Consider the following 27,220-nt stretch of genomic DNA (forward strand, 5'->3'; position numbering starts at 1 on the left):
GTGAAACCCCATCTCTACTAAAAATACAAAAAATTAGCTGGGTGTGGTGGCAGGTGCCTGTAGTCCCAGCTACTGGGGAGGCTGAGGCAGGAGAATGGCATGAACCTGGGAGCAGAGCTTGCAGTGAGCCGAGATTGCACCACTGCACTCCAGCCTGGGCGACAGAGCAAGACTCCATCTCAAAAATAAATAAATAAATAAATAAATAAATAAATAAATAAATAAAATAAAATAAATTTTCTCTTTGACCTCTACCACTAATTCCCACTTCATCTGAATATCTTAATAACACAATGCTCATTTTAAATTATTTTTCTTATTATTCAGTTTCCTGTTTAGCCTCCTATGTAAATTCCTTGGGTTACTGTTTGTGTGCCATCTTTCATAGTCTTTCAAAGTATAAATATTGCTTAGAGGTCTATAAGACTTCAATGTGAAAACTTATTCAATAGAAGGTACATGGGTAAACTTCAAATTGCAACAGCTTTATGATTCTTTATTTCCAGTTTTGGCTGTAGGCCTGCAGCCATTCCACAATTCCAGCCCCCATGCATGTGTAGAGGTATAATGGTATATTTCTGGTCTCAATCACAACTGGGCTGCATAGTTTCAGCACTTAATATTGGCCTATTGGATTTGTTCAGGACTACTGCAAATCAGTGCTAGCTAAAGCTATTAGTTGTTTGCTGGTTTTAGGAATAACCTTGTATACAGACTATGATCTGTGTTGATTTATTTTTCCTATTTTTCACCTATCTTTATATTTATCGATAAACAAATGTCTAATACACATTATATATTACTTATTTAAAATATATTATATAAAATATTTTTATATAATAAATATATAACATACAAATATAAAATATATAATAAAATATATTTTATATAATACATAATATATAAAAATTTAATATATTATATATACAAATATATAATACATACAATACACAAATATTTAAATATTATTTGCTGCCCTCTTCCTGAAGCATCCCTTCCCTCCATTTTCTAGCACTCTAATGTATTTTGTATATATCCTGGATCTGTACAAATTTTTCATCAATATGTAATTTTGCTTAGTATGTTTATTTTAAACTCATGTAAATAATTTTATAATTTAGATATTACTATGTTTCTTACTTTTCCCACTTCAAACTTCATTCTTAAAATTTACTTATGTTATTTCTTAGTGCTTCCCGATATTCTATAGCCTGTATTTACCACATATTACTTAATCCATCCGTTTAGTTATGGTCACCTAGGTTGTCTCCATTCCATGCTAGTACACCCAACAATGCACCAAATATTACATAGCGTGCATCTCGTCGTATGGACTTGAGTTGTAGGCCTTGGTGTTTATGCTAAGAAGTTTAATTGCTATGTTTGAATGTTTATGCCAAGAAGTTTAATTGCTGTGTTTGAAGGTGCATGCCTGTTAATTTGAGTACTACCAGACCCCACACAATGTCTGTACCACTTTATAATCCCACCAATAGTACATACAGCGCTCCCATTTGTCTTGTTTGAATAACAATTACCATTAGAATTTTCTTTCTTTTCACCATTATCAGATGTGTTAACTGACTTCTTGATGTTCATTTAAATTTTTTTCTGATTATTAGTGAAGTTAAATATTTCTCCATATCATTCTTATCTATTTGGTTCCCCCTTTTTGTATCATGTCTTTATATTTTTTGCCTATTTTTAAATATTACTGGACTTTTCTGCACAGTCTGTGATCAGGTTTCTGATTAAGGTCACTTCTTCATAGAGGTTTTCTCTGACTATCTTATTTAAAATAGCATCCTGATGTTCTGCTCTTTTCCTTTAACTTGTTTTATTTTCCATACAGTAGTTCTTTGAGAGATAGTAACTCACAATAGAGAAACATGGACTTTGGGATCAGAACGTCTGGATTATAAGCCCATGTCTGTTATTTAGCATCTGTTACACTGGACGAGTTACTTAACCTGCCTAAGTTTCATTTTTCTCATTGACAAATTGCAGATAATAGCTTCTAATCTATAGACTGTGATGAATACATGGATTGACATTTGTAAAATGCCTAGATGTAGCAACAATTCAGGAAAGATTAACTATCAGAGCACTTATTACCATCTGAAATTATGCCATTGATATAGTTTGAATATTTGTCCCCTCAAATCTCATGTTGAAATGGTATCCCCAACGTCGGAGGTGGGGCCTGACAGGAAGTGTTTGGGTCATGGGGGCAGATCCTGCATTGCTTGGTGCTGTTCTTGCAATGGTGAGTGGCTTCTTGTGAGATCTGATTGTTGAAAAGGGTGTGACACCTCTCCTCTTCTTGCCCCCATACTGGCCACGGGAGACATTTGCTCCCCCTTGTCTTTCACCGTGACTGTACATTTTCTGAGGCCTGCCCAGAAACCGAGCAGATACCAGCACCATGTTCCCTGTACAGCCTGCAAAGCCATGAGCCAATTAAACCTATTTTCTTTATTTCTTTCTTTTTTTTGAAATGGAGTTTTGCTTTTGTTACCCAAGCTGGAGTGCAATGGCACAATCTCAGCTCACTGCAACCTCTGCCTCCTGGGTTCAAGCGATTCTCCTGCCTCAGCCTCCCAAGTAGCTGGGATTACAGGCGCACACCACCACTCCTGGCTAATTTTTTGTATCTTTAGTAGAAATGGGGTTTCACCATGTTAGCCAGGGTGGTCTCAAACTCCTGACCGCAGGTGATCTGCCTGCCTCAGCCTCCCAAAGTGCTGGGATTACAGGTGTGAGCCACTGCATCTGGCCCCTATTTTCTTTATAAATTATCCAGCCTCAAGAATTTCTTTATAGCAACACAAGAAATATACAAATGACAATATGTAGTCATTTGTACATTGTCTGCATCCCAAATTCAATGTAAATTTCATGAGTATAAAGATTTACTTGCATTATTCTCACTGTATTTCTAACTTCCGATATGATAGACACATTAAATGAATTAAAAGACAAAGCAAAAGAAAATAATCACCTCCCCTCTTTTCCCAATCAGTTTAAAAGCATTAAGAGATTATAACCTGCCACCTGTCCTTCACATTGTACTGTGACTTACCTAAGGATATGTAATCAGTATAGTCAAGATGGTTAGAGTCCTTGCACAATACTGGTTTCCGGAGGTGAGAGTTGGTAAAAATCTTTAATCCCATTGCCTTTTAAGATAAAATCAATTTTAGGTCACATAACAGCCTAGACTAGCAGTTTGAACTGGTTTTTTGTTCTACGTATATTTTCAATTTCCACTTATTTATTTCTCCATCTCTAATTGTCATATATTTAGAGATACTTCACTGACATTTCCTAAATTTCATGTCTTTGAGTTCCTTAGTTTCTCTAATTCTAATGGCTTTTGCTCTGTTTTCCTAATCAAGAGTTGTTGATGAAAACCTTTAAATAAGAGAGGACAAAAAAAGACATCTCATATCTTACCCCACTATACTTTCACTGCTTTGAATTTGGCATTTTTATTGAACTAGGGACAGTATGTCACTTATATACACTTTAATTATAGTACAATACTTTGAAATAGTAGAAATTGAATTTGTGGGTAGATGTAGGAGCAAAATGGGGATTTATATTAGACACCAGTATATAATGTGCATAACATTATGTCAGGAAAGCTGATAATTCCCTCACATATTAGTTCTTTTTCTAATATTACAATATTATTATTTATTTAAAATATTATAGTTTTATAGTGAAGTTACAATAATCTTATTATAACTTTACCTTATTATAACATATAATAACCTTATAACTTTATAATAATTTTTAAATAAAATTATATTAATACAACTTTAAAAAATATATTGACTTCATGATAATTTATTATAACTATATAAAGTAACCATTATAACTTTATAATATAACTATTATATAATTATAACTATAATATAATAATAACTTTATCAGGTCTTTTTGCTATTATAACATTCTTTGAGATATTGTTTCTCAGACATTAGTACTAATTGTAAATTTGTACTCTAATAATTCTGAGATTAAAAACCCACACCATGAATATTTCTATTTATTTACATATTGTCACGTATATTCACCGTTTTAAGACATAGTTGTCTTACCTTCACAAGGTCATAGGCATCTTTTCCAAAGTCAGCCCATGCAGGTGTATAATAAATTCCATTGTAAAGGATATGTTCATCTTTAAGACATGGCACTTTAAGGCCATCTTCTAAGTTAAGTCCTCTGAAATAATAGCCATGTAGTTCCCTGGAATATAGCTGACTATACACCTAGATGGTAGAAGAAAATAAACTGTATTTTTTTATAGAAAACAATTCATTTTTCCCCACAAGTAGTATATAAATAACCTATATAATCCTATGAATATCCTATGTATATATCATCAGACCTATACCAAATACACACATATTGAGAAAGTATAGGATCTTAGATCTGTCAAAACTTTGAAATACTATTTAATCAGTTAAATAATTGCTGGCTAAATCACATTAAAACTAACAAAAAGTACACGGATTTTAATACATTCCAGATAAAGGCACCGCTCAATACTCTTTGAGGACTCATTCAAGGACATTGTTAGAGAACGTTCTTGGTTAATTTACTAAATCTCCCTGAGCCTAAGATTAGACATTAATCAAAATGGGAATACTGCATTAGTTCTATAGGGTTGATTAATATGAGAATAAAATTAAATAACAGATTATGGGAATACTCAGTAGAGCAAGTGTCAAATAGTAGACATTTAGCAACTGTTATTTATTTTGTAAAGTGCTGCTCACTTTTTCTGTAAGAGAATTAGTATAATTGGAGTAGGATCATTTTACATGATTTCTAACCTAAAATATTTTTTATTCCTGGAACTCTGGGCAATTTCTTTCTCCTCTAGTTTATTTAAGGTAACCTGTTTTTATCCAAAGGTAAAGACCTGAAACTATACCGTTGGCGGTAAACAAAGGTGGTTTTAATTACTCACACTTTGTGCTGACAGCTGACCATAACTCCTTAGCAGCAGTACACTCTGGTCTACAGCCCAAAGAGCACAAAGAGAGTTTGAAGCAGCCGAGACTTGAAGATTGACATTGGATCCTGGTAAACTTTTTTCTTTAGAAAAATTTAAGTTGACCTGAAAATGAAAATAAACAAAAGGGCAAAAGGAAGGCAAGCCATATGAGAAGAATCATCTTTTAGACTATTCTTCATTTTTTTTAAAACACACATAAGTTAAAAGGGCTTTCTGTGCTTTACCCACCTAATAATATCCATAATTTAGAAAAACAGGAACAACATCCACAGTGAATGCTACAATCCTGCTATTCTTCAATCATCCAACATATTAACTTCTCCATAACTTTCTTTTATTTTTCATTTTGCAAGTCTATGAAAAATTGGGAGTTTAAACCCAACACTCTCTTAAGTTCTCCTTGGTTTTCCCCAAAATTAAAAAAGAATAATTTTTGTCACCCACCTGATGTTTGAAGCATTTCTCAATTTGGAACTGGGTGCTGTCAGTGACCATTTCTCCTCCAGGATGCAAGCTATAGACAAGCATATCTACTGAGGGCGCTAACTCAGGGCTAACGTCTATAGAAATGGAAAATATGCCCTTCCTCCCTGTGAAAAGAAAATTTCAAACCGAAAAAGTGCTTTGGTGAGATAGTTAACTGTCATCTTGCAGAAATCCTCCACTGAATTTCTAGCCATCCTACCCACTGCCAAAGAGACTGCCCCGACCCACCAAATTTAATTTATAAAGCATTTCTAGGAGGGGTTCACAGCCTATTCCATAAATTATAAAAGAAAGAAATAGTTGAACATTTCTTATTACCTTTCAAACTTCAGTCTACTTTTGTTTCTTTTAAAAAAATCCCTTCTTGTTTGAATGTAAAAATACTTACCTGTCTTTCTTGAAAGAGAAAGGGAAGGACCAATGACCCTTTTGCATTATAGTAGTGTTTGGAATATAATTAACAATATAGTTTGGAATATAATTAACAATATATTAATAGTTAATTAATATAATTATATATTAATTATATATTTACATATAATAATATAATTATATATTAATATAAATTATATAAATTATATAAATTATATTTATAAATATTTATATAACTATATAAATATATAATATATAATTAATATAATTATATATAATTAATATAATTAATTAACTATTAATTAAGTAATTATTTTTCATTTGGCATTGTGCCTACTTACATGTCTTTATATAGTCCCCAAGGGTAGTTTGGGGGGCAGTAAATAAATAGTCCTAAAATGCGAGGACTGTGACTTTTAAAGAAAAATGTAAAATATATCCCAGTTAAAGCATTCTATTTGTATTAAATTATATGCTAAAATTAGAGGCCTCACCATTTTCATTGATCTCAATTTTCTGTTGCCCATGAAGAACGATTACACCTTTTGAAATCACCTAGGAAAATGAAAATATAATGATAAAGTTTAGAGAACAGAAATGAAATTTCATTTAATTATAAACGAATGTGATTTACCTCCTTTTCTTGTCTGAGCAATACTATTGACATGTTTACTAGTAAACTCAGGTTACCAGTAAGCAAGCATATGACTCTAATAGCTATATTCAAGAGAATTTAGGAGTCACAGATAAACTTGCTATAAAGCAATTTAATGTTCCACATTCCAAAACCGTTTTCTAAGACCAATGAAACAACTTTTTATTCATATTTGTAAATGCTGAATTACATCTAAATTTATTTACTTTAGTGAAACAAAGTTATACAAAGCATTAAGAGGCTCCCAGTGCTTTGTTTGGTTTTCTGAAAGGGGTGTTTGATATGCAAGGTATAAGCAAGGCCCGTTCATCCATCTCCACCCAAAATTTAAAGAAAAGAAAATAAAGTAGCAAGTTGGGGGTGCTCCCGAAAAACGCTTCTCTCACTTCACCTTTATCAGCAACTGTGTGCAAATTTGCATCAGCAGACTTTTATTATGATCTCTAAAGTGCAAAGGCTGGAGACTTGAAATCTAGTACAAATTCCTTGAATTTTTAAATTACAATTTTAGAATATCATTTTAAAAGAGGCTGAGACTTGCAGATAATTTAAAGCTTCCATAAGATCTTGCAGCTTGAAATTGCTGGAGTTGGTACTCCTGGTCCGTTTAATATTTCACTGAATATTAAAATTGCTTTAAATCTCTGAAGTGCCAAGTTTGGGTTATTAGTTCATAAAAAAAGAACTAAGCCTCAACTAGCTGGAAGATATTGTTTTGGGAGCTAGAACATTTGCAAAAAGGCATAAAGCTGAAAGTTTAATGAGCCTGAGAGGTCTTAGCACTGTTGGCTATATTAACTCATTGACTTCTCAAAACAGAAAGACAGCTGTTGTAACAGATGAGTAAACTGGAGGCACACAGAGGCACTGATATTTGTCAGGCCACACAATTAAGAAAAAAGCTTAAAAGCCTGAGTATCAAATTAATTATTGAAAGCCTGAGAATCAAATTAATTCAGCCTCTATCCATTCATTCTAAAATATTATATTGGGGGTTTTCTCTGTGATGTACACCCTGCTAGGCAGAATTAAAGTCCACCCAGCCTATTATGAAAGAATATGTAGGAGAAGACTTGAATTGTCTAGGAGATTAGACAGTTTGATTTAAGCCAGGAGATGCATGCTGAGGAGGAATCAGCTCGGAAAATGAGGTGCAGGCAGGTTGGGAGCTGTGGTAGCAAATGGGAACAAAGATTGTTATGGGCAGAAGGAAAAACCTGTGGGAGGCTTCTGAGCCAGAAAAGCACATGGCTTGTCCAAGAAAATGAAAGCCCTCTGTGTCTGCAATGAAGAAGGCCGAAGTGTAGAAAGATGCAAAATGAAGCTGGTGAGCTTCACAGGTGCAGACCAGATACAGTCTTGCAGGCAAAAGAAAGGAGTCTGGTATTTGTTTTAATAGAAATAGGCAGTCATTAACTGTATTCGATTAGGAGAGTGAAATAATCCTAATTGCTTTTGAAAAAAAACACTCTAGATTTCCAGACGGAGGGAGGAAGGTACGAGGGAGCGAGGAAGAAAAAGGCTGTTAGGAGACTCATTTAAAATGGAAATGAAGTCAAGTAATTATCAGATCAGAGAGGGGCAAACCTAAGCTATTTCAAGAGGGAAGCTGATAACAAGTAAATCAATTCACACCACAGACCTGCAAAATGGCTCAGCTCTGGACTGATCTGCAAAATGGCTCAGCTCTGCATTGGGAAGTATTGGACATTAAGACGAGCAGAGGTGTGGCCAGAAAAGAAGAAGGCAAAAGTCAGGGGCATGTGGGCGTGTCTTTATAAAAACTAGTTAAGAGGTTTAGCTTCTCACTCCAAGGATGCTTGGTATTTCCCACACCCCAGTATGGCAATATTATTGTTCACATGTTGAAGAATTTCTGTACCGGTTGATAAAGAGCCACTTCTTTGAGCTCCCCAGAGTCCCCTCCTTGCTTCCCTAGAACCTCTCCTCCACAACCAGCTCCTCCCACTCCCACCACTTTGCCTCCAGTCTAAATGAGCCATGCTTGGCTTAGCCAAGGGCTTCAGTGGAATTTGGATTCATACCTTTTCTGATGGTTTGGTGTCCATGCCTTGCTGGCTTGAAATATTTTAATGTTTGTGGAAATGATGAAGGAAAGAAAAATGTGAGAGATAATATAATGAAAAAGTGATAGAAATTGGTGATGCAGTAAATAGCATGAAAAAAAGAAGTATCAAAAGATTATTCCAGAATTCTAAGTTTGAAAAATGTGAGAAATCACGTGGTACTACTTTCACTCTTCATGTAGATAGCCTCAAACACCTTTAGTTCTCAGAATAATACACTTCAGACATCTTTGACCTGTTATATTATTTCCTAAAATAAACTTAAATGTGTTTCTCATATCCTCTAATCATCCAGAAAACTCCTATTCATCCTACAAAACCCTACTTAGGCATATTCTCTTTATGTATTTTTCCTTAAAAATATGTATATACATATAAATGTAAACGTATAGGTATATATCTTTTTCCTAAACTAGTGGTTGTCAAATTTTAATGTGCTTCAAAATCACCTGGAGGACAAGATTTCTAACTTATTCCCAGAATTTTCTTTTCTTTTCTTTTTCATTTTGGAGATGGAGTCTTGCTCTGTCGCCCAGGCTGGAGTGCAGTGGCACGATCTTGGCTCACTGCAAGCTCCGCCTAACAGGTTCACGCCATTCTCCTGCCTCAGCCTCCGGAGTGGCTGGGACTATAGGCGCCCGCCACCACGCCCGGCTAATTTCTTTTTGTATTTTTTAGTAGAGACGGGGTTTCACCGTGTTAGCCAAGGTGGTCTCGATCTCCTGACCTCGTGATCCATCCACCTCGGCCTCCCAAAGTGTTGGGATTACAGGCGTGAGCCACCGCACCCAGCCACTTGAATTCCCAGAATTTCTATCTTATTCCCAGGTGGTGCTGATACTGCTACTCTAGGAAATATACTCTGGTAATCACTGTTCTAAACTCTAGCTAGAGTTAATCATTCATTTTTCTGTAACACCTTAGCGGCCATACATGTTTCATTTGTTACACTTACGTAATTCTAATTTATGTTTTGTCCCCAGTTATACTTTTTCTATTTTTTCTATTGTTACAATTGCTAATGTAGTACCTGGAATATGAAAAAGATTTAATAAGTGTTGGCCGATTGAGTTAATTCATGTTTCATTAATTTTACATCATCTTCATAAATCTCAGTGAAGTATCATGCATCCATTTAGACAGTGTAAAATATTCCATAATAGCAATATATTAAAATCAAACTAATATTTAATATCTTTTGTGTGCCAGAAGTTGGGCAAAGGGTTTATATGTATTATTAAATAATTATCTTGATGATTAGACAATATATTACAAAATTAGACAATATATTACAAAAAATTAACATTCACTAGAGGTTTAAGTGACTTTCAAAAAGTAACACAAAGCTAGTATGTATCAGAACTAAGATTTGATCCCAGCTAAGTCCAAATAGAAATGGGTAACTCTGAAGAAAGGGCCTGAGAATGACAGAGTGCATACGGGTTGTGGTGGCATGGCCTTTTCCCTCCTTTCTTAAAAAGAGATACCAGTTGTATAAGTTTTATCATTTATGTTTACTTTGAGCTTCCTCGTGGCATATAGGTACAGGGATTTCATTAGGTTCAAAGAAGTTTTAAAGAAAAGAAACAAATTTGGTTGTGGAAAAATATTTTCAGTTCATACCAAATAATTGAAGTTTGCTGTGTAGGTTTTGTCTTCAAAGTCTTCCATATTGAGAATGTAGTGCACTAGCACCCTCTTCTGCTGGTTGCATCTCAGTTCTTCCATCTCTTGGACAATCTTTAGGAAGCTGTTAGTCTTGGAGTAAAATCGGTATGCAAAGTACTCGGGCTGAGGGTATTGAGGCAACACCCAGCCATGAGCCTCGCAATTTTCATTGGCCTTATAGGCTGCCTAGACAAAAAATCAAATTTATGGGTATTTTAGGATAAAGAGAAAGGATGAGTGAAAGAGTATTTGATAAGATGGTTTATCGTCATGCTGCTTTATCTCTACAAGAACATTTTATAGCCATTCTACCTTAAGTCTAAGCCAATTCCCCATTTTCTGGTTATACTCTAGAGCGAGCACTATGGTTTCTACAACTTAGTCTATTCAAGTCCTAATTAAATAATATTACATGAAATATTTTACTGTATTCTTTACTATAATTAACTTTTGCTAGAATGTAGATTACTATATCTCCCTCACTATAATATGAAGAACCTGTGAGTGCAAAAGTTTACCTTGCTACTGATAACATAATATGAAGTTTTGCTGAAAGATGGGAAATTTTTTTTTTTTTTGGAGACAGAGTCTCGCTCTGTCGCCCAGGCTGGAGTGCAGTGGCGCGATCTTGGCTCACTGCAAGCTCCGCCTCCCGGGTTCACGCCATTCTCCTGCCTCAGCCTCCCGAGTAGCTGGGACTACAGGTGCCCGACACCACGCCCGGCTAATTTTTTGTATCTTTAGTAGAGACAGGGTTTCACCGTGTTAGCCAGGATGGTCTCAATCTCCTGACCCCGTGATCCGCCCGCCTTGGCCTCCAAAAGTGCTGGGATTACAGGTGTGAGCCACCGCGCCCGGACGGGAAAGTTTTTATGAAATACAGCAAGGAGTTTACTCTGACCATACTAATTTACCATTCTCAACACAAAAAGTCTGAGGAGTCCTTTAAAAATATCTAAGAAAGATTGATATATAATTATTACAGATAGTAGTTTACTTCTCTCTTGAATATATCCAGAGAAATTCTCTACATTATTCCAAGGTAATACATTACAGGACTTCTCAAGTATTTCCTTCTATAAAAACACAATTCTCTTTCTATTTCCGTAATAAAAGTGAAGCGTTGCCTATTTTCAGCTAATTCTCCTTTATACAATTTAATATGTATGGTATCCGTCCTTTTCCCAGGACTCTTAAAATATTTTTTAATCTGCTTTTCATAGGGTCTATATTCTTAATATTTAACCATTTTCGGTACTCTAGATTCATACCGAGATGTATCTTTTCATTTCTGTTCCATAAATATAATCTCGCATAGACCTAAACCTTAGCAAGCCAGTGCAGTGTTTTTGTTTGCTTGTTTGTTTTTGTTTTACTTGCCTTTGGTTTAACTTACTTTCAAAGTGATATTTGGGTATGTAAACGTAGATGTGTCCAAGAAAAACTGAGCGATGCCATTTGCATCTGTGGTGTAGTTGCCCACAACTTTGTCCTTCAGATGCAACTGGACAACTTCATTTGGGATTGGAGAGTTGTCTGGATTAAGCAATTTAATCTGTACAGGAGGAAGAAAATACATTTCTGAAGCAGGTAGTAAATTTGGGAATCCATGTTGACAGCATTTGCCAAGGTTCTATCATGGGGACTCCCGCTCTCCTTGGTGTGTATGCACTTCCTGGGAGGCTCATCTACTCCTGCTGAGTGTATGACATGCACCATTAATACACTAAAGGGCCTAAACTCTGTTTCTCCTGCCCACAAAGATCTCTGAAAACTCAGGCCCATATCATTAACTACCCTGAATATTTTTTATAATAAAAATGCTACAGAAACCCTCAAATTGGAATGATTTATTACTGTGTCCACACTTCCCTTTTTTCTCTTTCTCTTATTTATCTCAGTGAATACCTCAACCATCACTTAGTTACTAAAGTCAAATATCTAGAGACATCCTAGACTTATTTTCTTTTTCCTATGATTTTCAATTGTTGATAAAATATTTTCAATTGTATTTTTTTAACATTTTCTGTTTCCAACTGATCACATTCGTTCCTGTTGCTATTCCTTATATCAATTTCTTATCTTTTATCCCTCATACATCTTCTATTTTTTCTATCTAGTCTCTCTCTCCTGTATTGCTTTTGCTTGTTCTTTCTCTATACTGGCATCAAACCAAATTTTCTAAAATGCAAAATTTAGCATCATCGTCCCTAAAACATTGTAGTGACTGCTCTGATAGGCCATGGTTATTCACTAGAAATCTCTTTTTAATTCTCTTACTAGTACAGGCAATGATTGCTTTAAAAAGTCCCTTCTGAAATTGTATTATATATAGTAGATACAATGCCTGCATCAGTATCTATGCCAGTTTGAAGCCTTTAAAGGCAACCTTCTTAGCAACATCTAAGGCCACAATAGCCAGACAAAAACTGTCTGAGACATCCTTTTTTTAGCTCAGTCAGTTTCTGCAAAACCACTTCTGCTTTGAGCCTTTCATCTTATTTCTGCCACTTATCATTTTCCTGCTGGTCCAAGCAAACACAATCCTTTTTTCTTGCTCAGCATCTGTAGACCGATGCCTCATTTGCACCATCTACACAGATTTTGAATGTAGTTTCATCTCATAGCTTGATCTTGTAAGAAAAATTCAACTTGTCTCAGCAATCCATAGGCCACAGACACATGACACCTTGCCTTTAGGATCACACAGAGTTTCGCTCTAATTTTAGTACACCTAGACTAGAAAGATCCTTTGAGTCCCTTCTCGTCACAGGAAGATGAACAAGCCATATGATTTCTGGGCACTTTCCTTTCTTTCTTTGTCCCCAAACCCAAATAGTGCCCAAGTGATAACACCAGGCCCATTATCAACTGCTGGGGCCAGGCATGCAGCACTTCATTAGCAGATGTTTCTTGTGGCAGAGGTATTTGTCATATGTCCTGCAATTTTAAACAGCATCATTTCAGCCATCCACAGATGCTGCTACTGTATCTTGTAAAGGAATTCCCTTGTTAGCTCTCTGCCTTGCCCAGCTTCCTATGTTCAAATATGTTACTCTTGGAGTCATGCCTCTGAAGTCTTGAACTTTGTAGGGGATATTTAAAAAGCAGATAGTACCTCTATTCTGGCAATAAAGCTTACCCTTCCAAAGTGCTCCCTAGTAATACTGAGCCACATGTTTGATGACCCTTATGACACAACACATGGCCAGATAAACCATTTTTAATTTCCACTAATGCAGCTACTATAGTGACTCACTCTATCACAGGGAAACCAGCCCCTTTTCCAAAAGTAGAACAGGAATGACTTGTTTCTCCTGGCACATCTCCTGGAAGTGATCAGAACATTCACCACTGTGAAATGGCCAAAAATCCGAAAGATACCACTTTATACAACCATGGTTTTGAACTAAAACATTTTATTCTTTGAGACTCACATCTGTTTATAGCTGCCATTGGTCTCCCTAAAACGATCAAGGAAATAAGAGCTCTTATATACGAGTTTTCAAGAACTGATTCCTTCAAATGCTAATGAAGAGGGTGTGTCCAGGCAGGACACTGTGCCTGCATGACAATATATTAATAACAGACTACATTGTCCACGGGGATGCCTGATTCATGTAGGTACCACCTATCCCCTACCACTCTGATAAATTATTACAAACCTCAGCTGGCTTTCCCAGCTCTCTATAGGAAAAGATGTCTTGGAGTTCTTGATTATAGGATAATACGATACCTTGAAGTGTTAAAAAGCTTTGAGAGGGAATGGGAAGGAGCTGGGCCTTAATGACTAGGCTAGGGCTTAAGTTCACACACACACACACACACACACACACAGACACACACCTCTCAACCACGTCTTATGCTAGAGAAGACAGAAATAAAACCCCTGAGTTAATCTGGAGCATGATTGACTGGCAGATTTTAGGGGATTATTGCTAATTTTTTGGATGGGATAATAGGATTTAGGTAATCTTTTTAAAAACATCTCAAATAACCCTTCATTGAGAGTCACTATTCTAAGAGTGGCAAAATTCTAATTTATCACTTTTTAACTTATTAGCCAATACATTTTACCATTTGGCAATGTCTGCAAACACTTTGTGCTATCACAAATAGGAAGGGGATGGTGCTACTAGCGTTTAGTAGGTAGAGACCTGGGATGTTGCTAAACTCTAACCATACACAGGGTAGCCCGCACAGCAAAGTATTATCTGGCCCAAAATTTCCGTTGTGCCAAGGCTAAGAAAGAATGGGTCAGACAAACAATGCATCTAAATAATTATTGTCAATGTCTGCTAACATCTCAGTAAGAGAGGAAGAGTGCTTTCTGTGAAAAGTACATGACACTACCTATATTATATTCTTGCCTACTGTACCCACCAAAAACGAACTTGAATCTGATCAAGCTTCTGAACCTCTCTACTGGTTTATAGGAAACACAGGGGACTGAAAGTAGTTGCTTCTGGGGAAGTATTCACGAAATGAAGGGATTAGAGGGGAGAGGTGCTCATTGTTCTTCGTATTTGAATTTATAGTGTTATTTTTCTTGCTAATATATGTGTTGTCTGCAATTTAAAAATTACTTATGTTCTTTCCCCGTCGTGGTAGCTTTGATAGCGCATAATGGCGGCAATCACGTCTGCAGGGGTGCCGGCGATCTTGTCGGAAAAGCAAGAGTTTTATCAGCTTCTGAAGAACCTCATCAATCCAAGCTGTATGGTGGGGAGGCAAGAAGAGGAAATCTACGAAAATATCCCAGGATCCTCATCCAAGGGTGAGGGCTGCAGCCTGTACTACACTTGGACAGATGGCTACAGATTTTGCACCTAATTTCCGAAAGAAATTTCATGAAATGGTGGTTACAGCTCTGTTACCTACCATGGAAAATCAAGGTAATCAGCGTGTGTAATCACATGCAGCTACTGCTCTTACTATTTTTATTGAAGATGCCCCAAATCATTCCCAGTTCTGTATTTGGACAGTATGGTGAAAAATCTACATTCTATCTTGGTGATTAAACTTCAAGAGTTGATTCAGAATGGAACTAAGTTGGCCCTGGAATAACTTGGGGCAACCATTGCATCGGTTGCAGATACAATCGAAGAAAATTTTTTCCCGTGTTATGATATATTCATGCCCTCACTAAAGCACATCGTTGCGCTTGCTGTTCAGAAGGAACTCAAGCTTCTGAGAGGAAAACTATTGAGTGCATTGGCCATATTGGTCTTGCTGTTGGGAAGAAAAAATTTATGCAAGATGCATCAAATGTGATGCAGCTGTTGTTGAAGACACAATCAGACTTAAATAATATGGAAGATAATGGCCCTCAGACCTCTTACATGGTTTCAGCATGGGATAGAATGTGTCAGATTCTTGGAAAAGATTTTCAACAGTTCCTTCCACTGGTTATCGAGCCTCTTATTAAGACTGCTTCAGCTAAACCTGGTATTGCTCTCTTAGACACACAGGATGTGGAGAATATGAGTGATGATGATGGCTGGCAATATGTAAATCTTGGAGACCAACAGCGTTTTGGAATTAAAACTTCAGGACTTGAAGCAAAAGCAACTGCTAGCCAGATGTTTGTTTACTCTGCTAAGGAGTTAAGGGAAGGGTTTGTGGACTATACAGAACAAGTTGTGAAGCTGATGCTTCCTTTACTGAAATGTATTTCCACAACAATATTCGAGTGACAGCAGCAGAGTCCGTGCCTTTTCTCCTGGAATGGTGCAAGAATTTGTGGCTACAGTATCTTGCACAGATGTGGCAATTCATATGTAACCCCTTAATCAAGGCTATTGGTACTGAAACAGATACATACGTGCTCTCAGAAATAATGAATTATTTTGCAAAGTTCATTGAAGTTATGGGAGATGGTTGCTTTAATGATGAATACTTGGAAGAACTGGGAGGCATACTGAGAGCAAAATTTGAAGGGCACTTTAAAAACCAAGAATTGCAACAGGTGAAAAGACAGGAAGAAAACTATGATCAAAAGGCTGAGATGTCTCTGTAAGATGAGGATGAATCTGATGTTTAGATTCTGACCAAAGTATCAGATATCTTGCACACATTATTTAGTACTTAAAGGAAAAGACTTTACCATGATTTGAACAACGACTTCCATGAATTGTAAATCTAATTTGTTCAAGTAGGCCATGGCTAGACAGACAGTGTGGATTGTGTGCATTTGATGACATCATAGAGCACTGCAGTCCAACTTCATTTAAAAATATAGAATATTTTCAGTGACCAATGCTACTAAATATGCGAGATAACAACTCCAAAGTCAGGCAAGCTGCTGCTTATGGCCTGAGTGTCATGGCATAATTTGTTGGAGATGATTATCGTTCTTTATGTTCACAAGCTGTTCCACTGCTGGTAAAAGTTATTAAGTGTGCAAATTCCAAAACCAAAAGAAATGTCATTGCTACAGAGAACTGTATCTTCGCAATAGGGAGGATTTTGACGTTTAAGCCTAACTGTGTAAATGTAGATGAAGGTCTTCCACACTGGCTATCATGGCTTCCACTGCATGAAGATAAAGAGGAAGCTATTCAGACTTTGAGTTTCCTCTGTAACCTAATTGAAAGTAACCACCCAGTTGTAATTGGTCCAAGTAATTCCAATCTTCCCAAAATAATCAAGAGTAATTGCAGAAGAAAAAAATTAATGGGACTATTAACTATGAAGATCCCTGTGCCAAACGCCTAGCTGATGTCATGCGTCAGGTACAGACTCCTGAAGATTTATGGTTGGAATGTGTATCCCAACTTGATGATGAGCAGCAGGAAGCCTTACAGGAGTTGCTAAATTTTGCTTGAAGCACTTTAATATGACTTGAATATTATCTACCATAAAAGTAACTACAAATAAGTGTTGTGAATGGATTTTATTATAAATCAGTGAATCAGTGAACTGTTTTCTCTCTGCTAAGCTGTTTATAGTTCTTCCCCATGTTTCCCCAGAATTAGTCAATGTTCTTCCTCTGTTTATCTTGCATGTTTTATCTCCTAAACACAGACCTTGGTGATAACCTTTGCTTTAGGCTGTCTTACAATGTTTGTCACCTTTCCCCTAGTTGATGTGAAGTACATAAATTGTTGCTATGTGTTTGAAGTATTATTGATGCTAGCCAAGCAGTATACTTGATGGGAAAATGTCAGGCTATCACAATATGCTAAGAGCTCATGAAAATAAGACAGAATTTCCAGGACAAACATCTTTGGAATTGTGAGTGAAGGATATAGTGGCAGGCTTGTCCCTCCTTGATCAATACTCTTGATATTTGTGGTGATGGGAGGATGCTGGAACTAGAAGAGAGTTTTGAGATATTGCAGAGGATGTGGAATGTATATAAACTTTTTCATAATGTACTCCTGGGAACTGGGTGGGATATACCCGTATTCTAGTTCCCAAGGTGTCCGACTGAGAGTTAGAGAACTTTTAAATTTCCTTAGCCAGACTGGTCTCTATTTTTTTAAGTTATCCAGGACTCCAAGAACCATAGTCACTGAAAATGGAGTCCTGATTCATCTAACATTGGTAGCATGTAACAGTGTTTGACAAATAGTAAAGTAATCAATATTCTTGGGAGTCAGTGTTGTATGTTTCAGCGGAGTATTATTTTGTATATGTATGCCATTTCCCCCCTGCAAAGCAGTTCAACAAAAAGAGAAGCTCTGATTATAGGGCTTAAATTGATTTATATTTTGAAGAATTTCCTAATAGATTCTACAGTAGCACTGAAGAGCATTCTATTGTAAAAGTCAGAGGAAAGCAAATGTAATTTTCTTTGAACATGAAAAAGAAAGCAACTTTGAGAGTGGTCATTTAGCAGTAGATGTGCATTATTATGAGAAAACAGTTCCATACATTCAGGGTTAATTATATTAATTGGAATGTCAGTCTTTAATGTCTAGCTTATTGTAGGGTAGAAAAGAGCTTTCTACTCAACTAATGATTAATCATTGATCCAAAACTTAAAAACATCTATCATTTCCTGGGGCTATTGTGAGTACTGTATATGTATTTAGCAAATGTTTAAGACCTAGTAAGTGCTCAATAAATTGTAGCTGTTACTGCAAAATAAAAAATTACTTTAAAAAAAATATTCCACCATAATCACACATCGTAGAGAAGAAAACTTAAAACTCAAGTAATTCTTAGGTAAAAAGAAAAATAAAAATAATGAAATCATCAAAAATGATTTTAATTGAACTTGAAAATTGTTAAGATGGTAAATTTGATATGTGCATTTTTTCATAATTTAAAAAATAAAAATAGTATAGAAAAACACCTGTGAGGGGGAAAGTAGTATTTAGGGAAAATTGTATAAATTTGAAAACATGGAAGTTTAACATAAGTATTTATAACAAGATGCTAGGGAAAAAAAACCAAAAGAGGTAGAAGAAAAAATATAATAAAAATAAATGATGAAATGAAAATCAATTAAAACAACATTAAAAATAAAGATAATTAACAAATTCAAAATCTAATGGGAAAAAAACACAAGCACAACTAGTAATAAAAAAGGGGAAATAAATTATGATAGATTTATTTTTTCAAATCATAAGTGAACATATTTTTATGCTCTCTATTTTAAAACCTAAATTTAATAAGAAATAGCTAGATATAGAAACTAACACGTTATAGAAAATTCTTAGTAAACTAAAAAAGGAAAATTTTTTGACTTGATAAAGTATATCTCACAAAATTCTACAGTTACTTAGTAGGTTTATGGATTAAATTTTAAAAAGCATTCCCCAAAATATGCAAAATACAACCAGGAAGTCTACTATCATCTCTAATATTCAATTTGGAGATCTTTGGCAGTCGAATAAAACAAACAAACTAATAACAAAAACCTCAGAAGATTAAGTTGAGAAAGGAAGCTAAAATATAACACTTTCACACAAAATGCTCTTTACACAGAAAATACTTTTAAATAGCACAGAAAAGATACAGGAGACAAATGGGAAGCCAAGAAATCATCTTGGGTAACAACAACATAAGAGGGAGGAAATGTAGAATTCTCAAGTCTAGATAAAATTATTTTATATTCAGAAAAAATTTTATATTCTTTGAATGTATAATATTTCTCAGTTTTATATATTTAGCAATAGAACATGGAAATATATAAAGCAAAAATTACAAAGCAAAGAGAAAGGTTAGAAAAAATTAAGGTAACATTATCCACCACTATTCAGTAAGTGAACATGTATCAAATGTATCTATTTGCCAAAGCTGTATTTCAATCTAAATTTGTTCATTAAATGACTTTTACTGAAATTTGTTTCAACAAGTCCTTTAGGTGATACTGATGCCAGTTTGAGAACTACTGCTCTGTAAGATGTAAGCCAGGCTACCCACTTTTGTATTTCTTTTTTAGTGTTCTTGTGTCAACCTAAATATTACTTCCTCAGGGAAACTTTCCATGATCATTTAGTCCAGATTTTAGCAAACTTCTTTCGTAAAGCACCATGGTCTTGGTCTCTTATTTTTTTTTATTTTTTTAAATAATCTTTTAAAAATGTTAAAAACCACTCATTGTTCACTGGTTGTACAAGGCAGGCCTCTGTTGGATTTGCCTACAGGCTGTGGTTTGCCAATTCCTGATGCAGGGTAGTGAAATGGTCAGTATTTCACTGACATAGCACCTATCACAACTACAATAAAGAATTATTTATAAAATTATCTGTTTAATGTTTATCTCTGTTACACTATCAACTCCATAAAAGCAGTGATAATAGTGCCTCTCTACATCACCATTTTATTCCTAATACTGATGTAGACCATATAATTTATTGTCCAAACTTGGACATTTTGAGAGTGAAGTGGGATACTATTAACAGTTACAACTTGACAAAAAACATATACATCAGGACAGAACTGTGAAAATCAACAGTGCAGGTCACCCTACAGTGCTTACCACAGAGATTCCTATGTAGTAATTTCTTAGGGAATAGCTGTTGGAAGATTAATAGATAAATGAAGGAACAAATGAATGAATGAATACGGTATGTAAAAAAATGATTGATTCTCTTACCTGACCAAAATAAGGGAGTCCCTGTTTGTAGGACATATCCATATTCTCAAAACTAATCTTCACCACTGATGAGTCGATGTATACGTACTTGGAGCCTGTAAGCTGTACACCTGCAGTCAATTGATATTATTGAGAAAATGTCACTTCCAAAAACAGCCAAACAGAGTTTCCGAAAATAAAACACAAAAGCTCACCATTCCTTCAAATAGTTTCCCTTCCCTTTCCTAAGCAGTTTTAATATATAGGTTCTTCTTCAGATGTCTTTTATAAAGAAAGTTAATCAAGATGGCACAAAATGCTTCTACCAACTGGTGTTACTGCTTTTCATAAAATACTCAATTCACTTACCATTCCTTCATGATGGATTGGTAAATGTTGATTTCTCATTATTCCTAAGTAATTAACAACATTTCTTTTACTCTCTGTTTGCCTAAAACATATGCTTTAATTTATTAATAGTAAGAATTATAATATATGTATATCATTAAAAATGGTAATGCTTAAAGAAGCAAATACAAATTACTAAACATCAGATATCCCCAAGACAACCAAAATTAACATTTTAGGCTTTTTCCTACAAGCTCAATTTACCTTTATATTTACCATTTATATTAATATGTTTGAGATTATGTGTGTGTATATGTGTACATGTACACATACACTCAATATGTGCAAATGTATATGTGGTTTTACATGTTTTTATCATTATGTTATAAGGTTTTGGCAAAAATCTTATAAAAACTTATATTTTAATGGCCACATAATTCTCATAAAAATATAGACATATGTTATCATTTAGTAAGCCCTTTCTCCCTTCCTCCTTTTCTTTTTCTCTCTCTCTCTTCCCTCCCTCCTCCCTTCCTTCCTTCCTTCCTTCCTCCCTTCCTTCCTTCCTTCCTTCCTTCCTTCCTTCCTTCCTTCCTTCCTTCTCTCCTTCCTTTCTCCCTTTCTTTCTTTCTTTTCTTTCTTTTTCTTTATTTTCTTTCACTTTCTGTTGCCCAGGCTGGAGTGTAGTGGTGCAATCATGGCTCACTACAGCCCCAACCTCCTGGGCTCAAGTGATCCTCCCACCTCAGCCCCCTGAGTAGCTGGGACTATAGCTACATGACACAACACCCAGCTAATTTTGTATGTTTTGTAGAGACGGGGTCTCACTGTGTTGCCTAGGATGGTCTCAAACTCCTAGGCTCAAACAATTCTCCTGCCTCAGCCTATCCAAGTGCTGGGGTTATGGGTGTGAGTCACTGTGCCTGGCTATTATTTTATTATTTATTTAGTTCAGTATGACAAATATATTTAATTATCAATTAAACATTTGTTTAATACTTGAATTTCCTCTGAATGTGACAGAAACCTCTAAAACTTTGAATACTGATATAAGTACATTAGCAATTTAATACTTCATGAACAGAAATTTTGCTGAAATATCAGTTATATATGCATAAGTTTAAAAAGACTATATTAACAGAAAGAAAGTGGTCAGCACAGAGAAAAGTATTTCAAGGAATAACACTTAGCATTCTGTGCTTAAGGGGGAAGGGTTATTAGGTCCAGGAGACAAAAATTAGTCATTAGAAATATTTTTGACCTGGCCCACTTGTTCATGCCTGTAATCCCTGCACTTTGGGAGGCAGAGGTGGGTGGATCACCTGAGGTCAGGAGTTTGAGACTAGCCTGGCCAACATGATGAAATCCCATCTTTACTAAAAATACAAAAAATTAGTCGGTGGTGGTAGTGGGCACCTGTAATCCCAGCTACTCAGGAGGCTGAGGCGGAAGAATTGCTTGAACCTGGTAGACAGAGGTTGCAGTGAGCTGAGATTGTGGCAGTGCACTCCAAACTGGGCAACAAGAGTGAAACTCCATCTTGAAGGAAAGAAAGAAAGAGAGAAAGAAAGAGAGAGGGAGGGAGGGAGGGAGGGAGGGAGGAAGGAAGGAAGGAAGGAAGGAAGGAAGGAAGGAAGGAAGGAAGGAAGGAAGGAAGGAAGGAAGGAAGGAAGGAAGGAAGGAAGGAAGGAAGGAAGGAAGGAAGGGAAGGAAGGAAGATTTTCCTGGTTATGAGATAAAGATATTTCACTGGATTTATTTTCAGAGGCTTAGTAAAATATTCTCCCCATACTATTTTACTTCCCGTGTTTGAATTCTATGCTCACCAAACAAATTTTATCATCAACAACTACATGTCCCGATTATATTTATTGGTGGAATCATTAAGGAAAAGGGATATGCTTATATCTAAAACCAAATACTCTATATCTAAAACCTAATACTTTATATCTAAATCCTAATACTTTATATCTAAAACCAAAACCAAAAACTAAATCCATAAACCGGCATTCTTACTTCCATTGTACTCTTATTTGAACTTAATACTTGACCATCCATCAACAGGTGTGTAAAAAGTTTGGTTGACATATGAAACATTCAGAATTCAAATCATATGAACCCAGTGAAAAGCCCTCGGGGAAAAAATGACTATATTAACATTGTGTAGTTGGCAACCAGGTAACAATTCGAATGAGACAGTGATATCCATTGGGATCTGATTTCTTAGAGAGCATTACCTGTTCCATCTTCTGTAACAAGAGCATGCACTTCGAGGAAACTCCAGTATCCTTCCCGATTTAACTCAAAAGCTTCTGTGTTAATAAACTTGGAGACACAGCCATCTTTCCCTAGCTGAAAAGAACAATAAAAGAAAAGTTAAATTTTAAAAGAAGACTGTAAGAAATAGCTATAATAGGGAAAATGTGTAACCTCACTGAAGCAACTTCAAGAATATTGTATTACCCAAGTTTCAATTTTATAAAATAATCCATTGTACTTCTATAATTATATTTTCAGTTCATGTATTTATGGATTTACCTATAACTACCTTTGAATTTTTAATAAATATTAACTCTTACAATATTGTGTTTTAAAAATCTCTTCATGGTGACATTATTTTGTCAATATACAAGATAATAAACACATCCATCACTAGTCACATGTATTCACACATGATAGATCTTTTAGGAAATTCCTCCTTTGTCAGTTTGGAAAAGTTGATTCTTCTCTTTAGTGGTTAAGAACCCTGACTGATAGGGTTCCCATCTGGAGCTCCTATATACACTTATTTCCAGTGAGGATAGATTGAGAGGAAAATAATTATACATCTAACACTCTCGAATACACAGAAACATCATCATATCTCCTTGACTAAATCCACAAAGTAAAAAACAAAGACAGGACATATGTTCCCAGAAAATTGATAAGGTGTAGATTTTGATATGAAACCAAATCCATTTTTAATTAAGAATTGAAATTTACTACTCAGTTTCTGATACTATAATTTGCTTTTTGTCAGTCAATAGAAAATGAAAATTAGCATGACATAAGAGGAATATAAAATTTACAATTAGGAATAGAAATATAGAATAAAAGTATGTATTTTTAACTGTAAAAAGGGAAACAAGAAGAAAGGAAGGTAAATGGAAGGTAAGGATAAAAGGTTAATGCAAACTTATTTATAATTTTGCAGATATACCTCTTACCTGAATGGTAAAATTTTTACAGAGTGAACTGATAGGACGACCACATGAATGATAAGCAGTAGATTCTCTGCACACACTAAGTTGGACCTTCCCGTCCACAGGTTCACCATAGGTATATCTAATGGAATAATATAGCAACAATACAATTTTAGAGGTCAAGGTCATTTTAAATCTGTATAAGGTTTTGAAACTTTTATTTAGTAGCTGAAACCAGCACTGTAACAACATTTAAATAGCTAGTTACCATAAATTTTATTTTCTAGAGGAAATCTAAAACAATGGTACTGACTAAAATTGAGTTGAATGCTTTAGGCAAAGATGTATTTTAAATAAAAAGGTTGAAATAGACATGTAGAAGTCATATATCTAAGTCACTAAAATACAATGTAAACAAAAAAACTAATAGTAAAGGGAAAAATACATCAGTCATTATTTCATTAAAAATAGTATTTTTTACATACTGAGCAATGGAGTATTAAAAAACAAAAAATAAAATAAAAATAACATTTTGCTTTTTAGTTTTTTGTTTTTAAACTGCTATAATGAGCATATTTTTATGGTTTTTTACTTTTAAAATGTAAATTATATTTGTTTATTTTTTATAAATGTCATTTTAAGACATGAGATTTTGGGGTCATTTCCTTCTTTTGTTTGTTTTGTTTTGGAAAGGAAGAAGAAAATTGTTTATTTTTATTTTTTTTTAAATTATGCTTTAAGTGCTGGGATACATGTGCAGAATGTGCAGGTTTGTTACATAGGTATACACGTGCCATGGTGGTTTGCTGCACCCATCAACCCGTCATCTACATTAGGTATTTCTCTTAATGCTGTCCCTCCCCTTGTCCCTCAACCCCTGACAGGCCCCAGTGTGTGATGTTCCCCTCCCTGTGCCTATATGTTCTCAGTGTTCAACTCCCACTTATGAGTGAGAACATGTGGTGTTTGGTTTTCTGTCCTTGTGATAGTTTGCAGAGAATGATGGTTTCCAGTTTCATCCATGTCCCTGCAAAGCACATGAAATCATTCTTTTTTATGGCTGCATAGAATTCCACGGTGTATATGTGCCACATTTTCTTTATCCAGTCTAGCATTGATGGGCATTTGGGTTGGTTCCAAGTCTTTGCTATTGTGAATAGTGCTGCAATAAATGTACGTGTGCAGGTGTCCTTATATTAGAATGATTTATAATCCTTTGGGTGTATACCCAGTAATGCTGGGTCAAATGGTATTTCTGGTTCTAGATTCTTGAGGAATGGCCACACTGTCTTCCACAGTGGTTGAACTAATTTACACTCCCACCAATGCTTTTACACAAAGCACTCCTATTTCTCCACATCCTCTCCAGCATCTGTTGTTTCCTGACTTTTTAATGATCACCATTTTAACTGACATGAGATGGTATCTCATTGTGGTTTTGATTTGGATTTCTCTAATGACCAGTGATGATGAGCTTTTTCTCATATGTTTGTTGGCCATATAAATGTCTTCTTTTAAGTGTCTGCTCATGTCCTTTGCCCACTTTTTGATGTGGTTATTTGCTTTTTCTTGTAAATTTGTTTAAGTTCCTTATAGATTCTGGATATTAGCCTTTTGTCAGATGGATAGATTGCAAAATTTTTCTCCCATTCTGTAGGTTGCCTGTTCACTCTGATGATAGTTTCTTTTGCTGTACAGAAGTTCTTTAGTTTAATTAGATCCCATTTGTCAATTTTGGCTTTTGTTGCAATTGCTTTTGATGTTTTAGTCATAAAGTCTTTGCACATGCCTATGTCCTGAATGGTATTGCCTAGGTTTTGTTCCAGGGTTTTTATGGTTTTAGGTCTTACATTTAAGTCTTTAATCCATCTTGAGTTAATTTTTGTATAAGATGTAAGGAAGGGGTCCAGTTTCAGTTTTCTGCATGTGGCTAGCCAGTTTTCCCAACACCATTTATTAAATAGAGAATCCTTTCCCCATTGCTTGTTTTCATCAGGTTTGTCAAAGATCAAATTGTTGCAGATGTGTGGTGTTATTTCTAAGGCCACTGCTCTGTTCCGTTGGTCTACATATCTGTTCTGGTACCAGTACCATGCTGTTTTGGTTACTGTAGTCTTGTAGTGTAGTTTGAAGTCAGGAAGCATGATGCGTGAGGCCTCTAGCTTTGTTTTTTGTTTTTGTTTTTGTTTTTGTTTTTTTTGACAGAGTCTCTCTGTTGCCAGGCTGGAGTGCAGTGGTGCAGTTTCAGCTCACTGCAAACTCCACCTCCCAGGTTTAAACAATTCTCCTGCCTCAGCCTCCCAAGTAGCTGGGACTATAGGCGCATGCCACCATGCCAGGCTAATTTTTGTATTTTTAGTAGAGACAGGGTTTCCCCATGTTGGCCAGGATAATCTCAAACTCTCGACATCAGGTGATCCACCCACCTCAGCCTCCCAAAGTACTGGGATTAAAGGTGCAAGCCGCCATGCCTGACCCTCCAACTTTGGTTTTTTTTTTTTTTTTTTTTGCTTAGAATTGTCTTGACCATATGACTCTTTTTTGGTTCCATATAAAATTTAAAGTAGTTTTTTTCTAATTCTGTGAAGAAAGTCAATGTTAGTTTGATGGGAATAGCATTGTATCTATAAGTTACTTTGTGCAGTATGGCCACTTTCACAATGTTGATTCTTCCTATCCATCAGCATGGAATGTCTTTCCATTTGTTTGTGTCCTCTCTTATTTCCTTCAGCAGTGGTTTGTAGTTCTCCTTGAAGAGGTCCTTTGCATCCCTTGTAAGTTGTATTCCTAAGTATTTTATTCTCTTTGTAGAAATTGTGAATGGTAGTTTGCTCATGATTTGGCTCTCTATTTGTCTATTATTGGTGTATAGGAATGCTTGTGATTTTTGCACATTGATTTTGTATCCTGAGACTTTGCTGAAGTTGCTTATCAGCTTAAGGAGTTTTTGGGTTGAGATGATGGGGTTTTCTAAATATACAGTCATATCTTCTGCAAACAGAGACAATTTGACTTCCTCCCTTCTTATATGAATACGCTTTCTTTCTCTTGCCTGATTGCCCTGGCCAGAGCTTCCAATACTATGTTGAATAGAAGTGGCAAAAGAGGGCATCCTTGTCTTGTGCCAGTTTTTAAAAGGAATGCTTTCAGCTTTTGCCCATTCAGTGTGATTTTGGCTGTGGGTTTGTCAGAAATAGCTCTTATTATTTTGAGATATGTTCCATCAATACCTAGTATATAGAGAGTTTTTAGCATGAAGGAGTGTTGAATTTTATCAAAGGCCTTTTTTGCATCTATTGAGATAAATCATGTGGTTTTTGTCATTGGTTCTGTTTATGTGATGGATTGCGTTTATTGATTTGC

The 27,220-nt window shown here is 35.5% G+C and overlaps 1 protein-coding gene and 1 pseudogene across 1 annotated transcript in view; one reads left to right on the top strand and one right to left on the bottom strand.

Annotated features, from left to right (window-relative positions):
* LOC126930039 (ovostatin-like) overlaps positions 1-27,220 on the bottom strand; it is a 79,667-nt gene that overhangs the window by 24,681 nt on the left and 27,766 nt on the right. The window contains exons 7-16 of the mRNA XM_050746639.1: positions 23,882-23,999; positions 22,913-23,027; positions 20,349-20,458; positions 11,694-11,852; positions 10,253-10,483; positions 6,382-6,442; positions 5,474-5,619; positions 4,982-5,131; positions 4,107-4,277; positions 3,083-3,179 (exon numbers count right to left, since the gene is read on the bottom strand). Of these exons, the coding sequence (XP_050602596.1) occupies positions 3,083-3,179; positions 4,107-4,277; positions 4,982-5,131; positions 5,474-5,619; positions 6,382-6,442; positions 10,253-10,483; positions 11,694-11,852; positions 20,349-20,458; positions 22,913-23,027; positions 23,882-23,999 (1,358 nt within the window). The remainder of the gene's footprint in view (positions 1-3,082; positions 3,180-4,106; positions 4,278-4,981; positions 5,132-5,473; positions 5,620-6,381; positions 6,443-10,252; positions 10,484-11,693; positions 11,853-20,348; positions 20,459-22,912; positions 23,028-23,881; positions 24,000-27,220) is intronic.
* On the top strand, positions 14,913-17,135 carry LOC126930040 (ran-binding protein 6-like; annotated as a pseudogene).

This window comes from Macaca thibetana, chromosome 11, assembly GCF_024542745.1.
Source record: "Macaca thibetana thibetana isolate TM-01 chromosome 11, ASM2454274v1, whole genome shotgun sequence".
NCBI lineage: Eukaryota > Metazoa > Chordata > Mammalia > Primates > Cercopithecidae > Macaca > Macaca thibetana.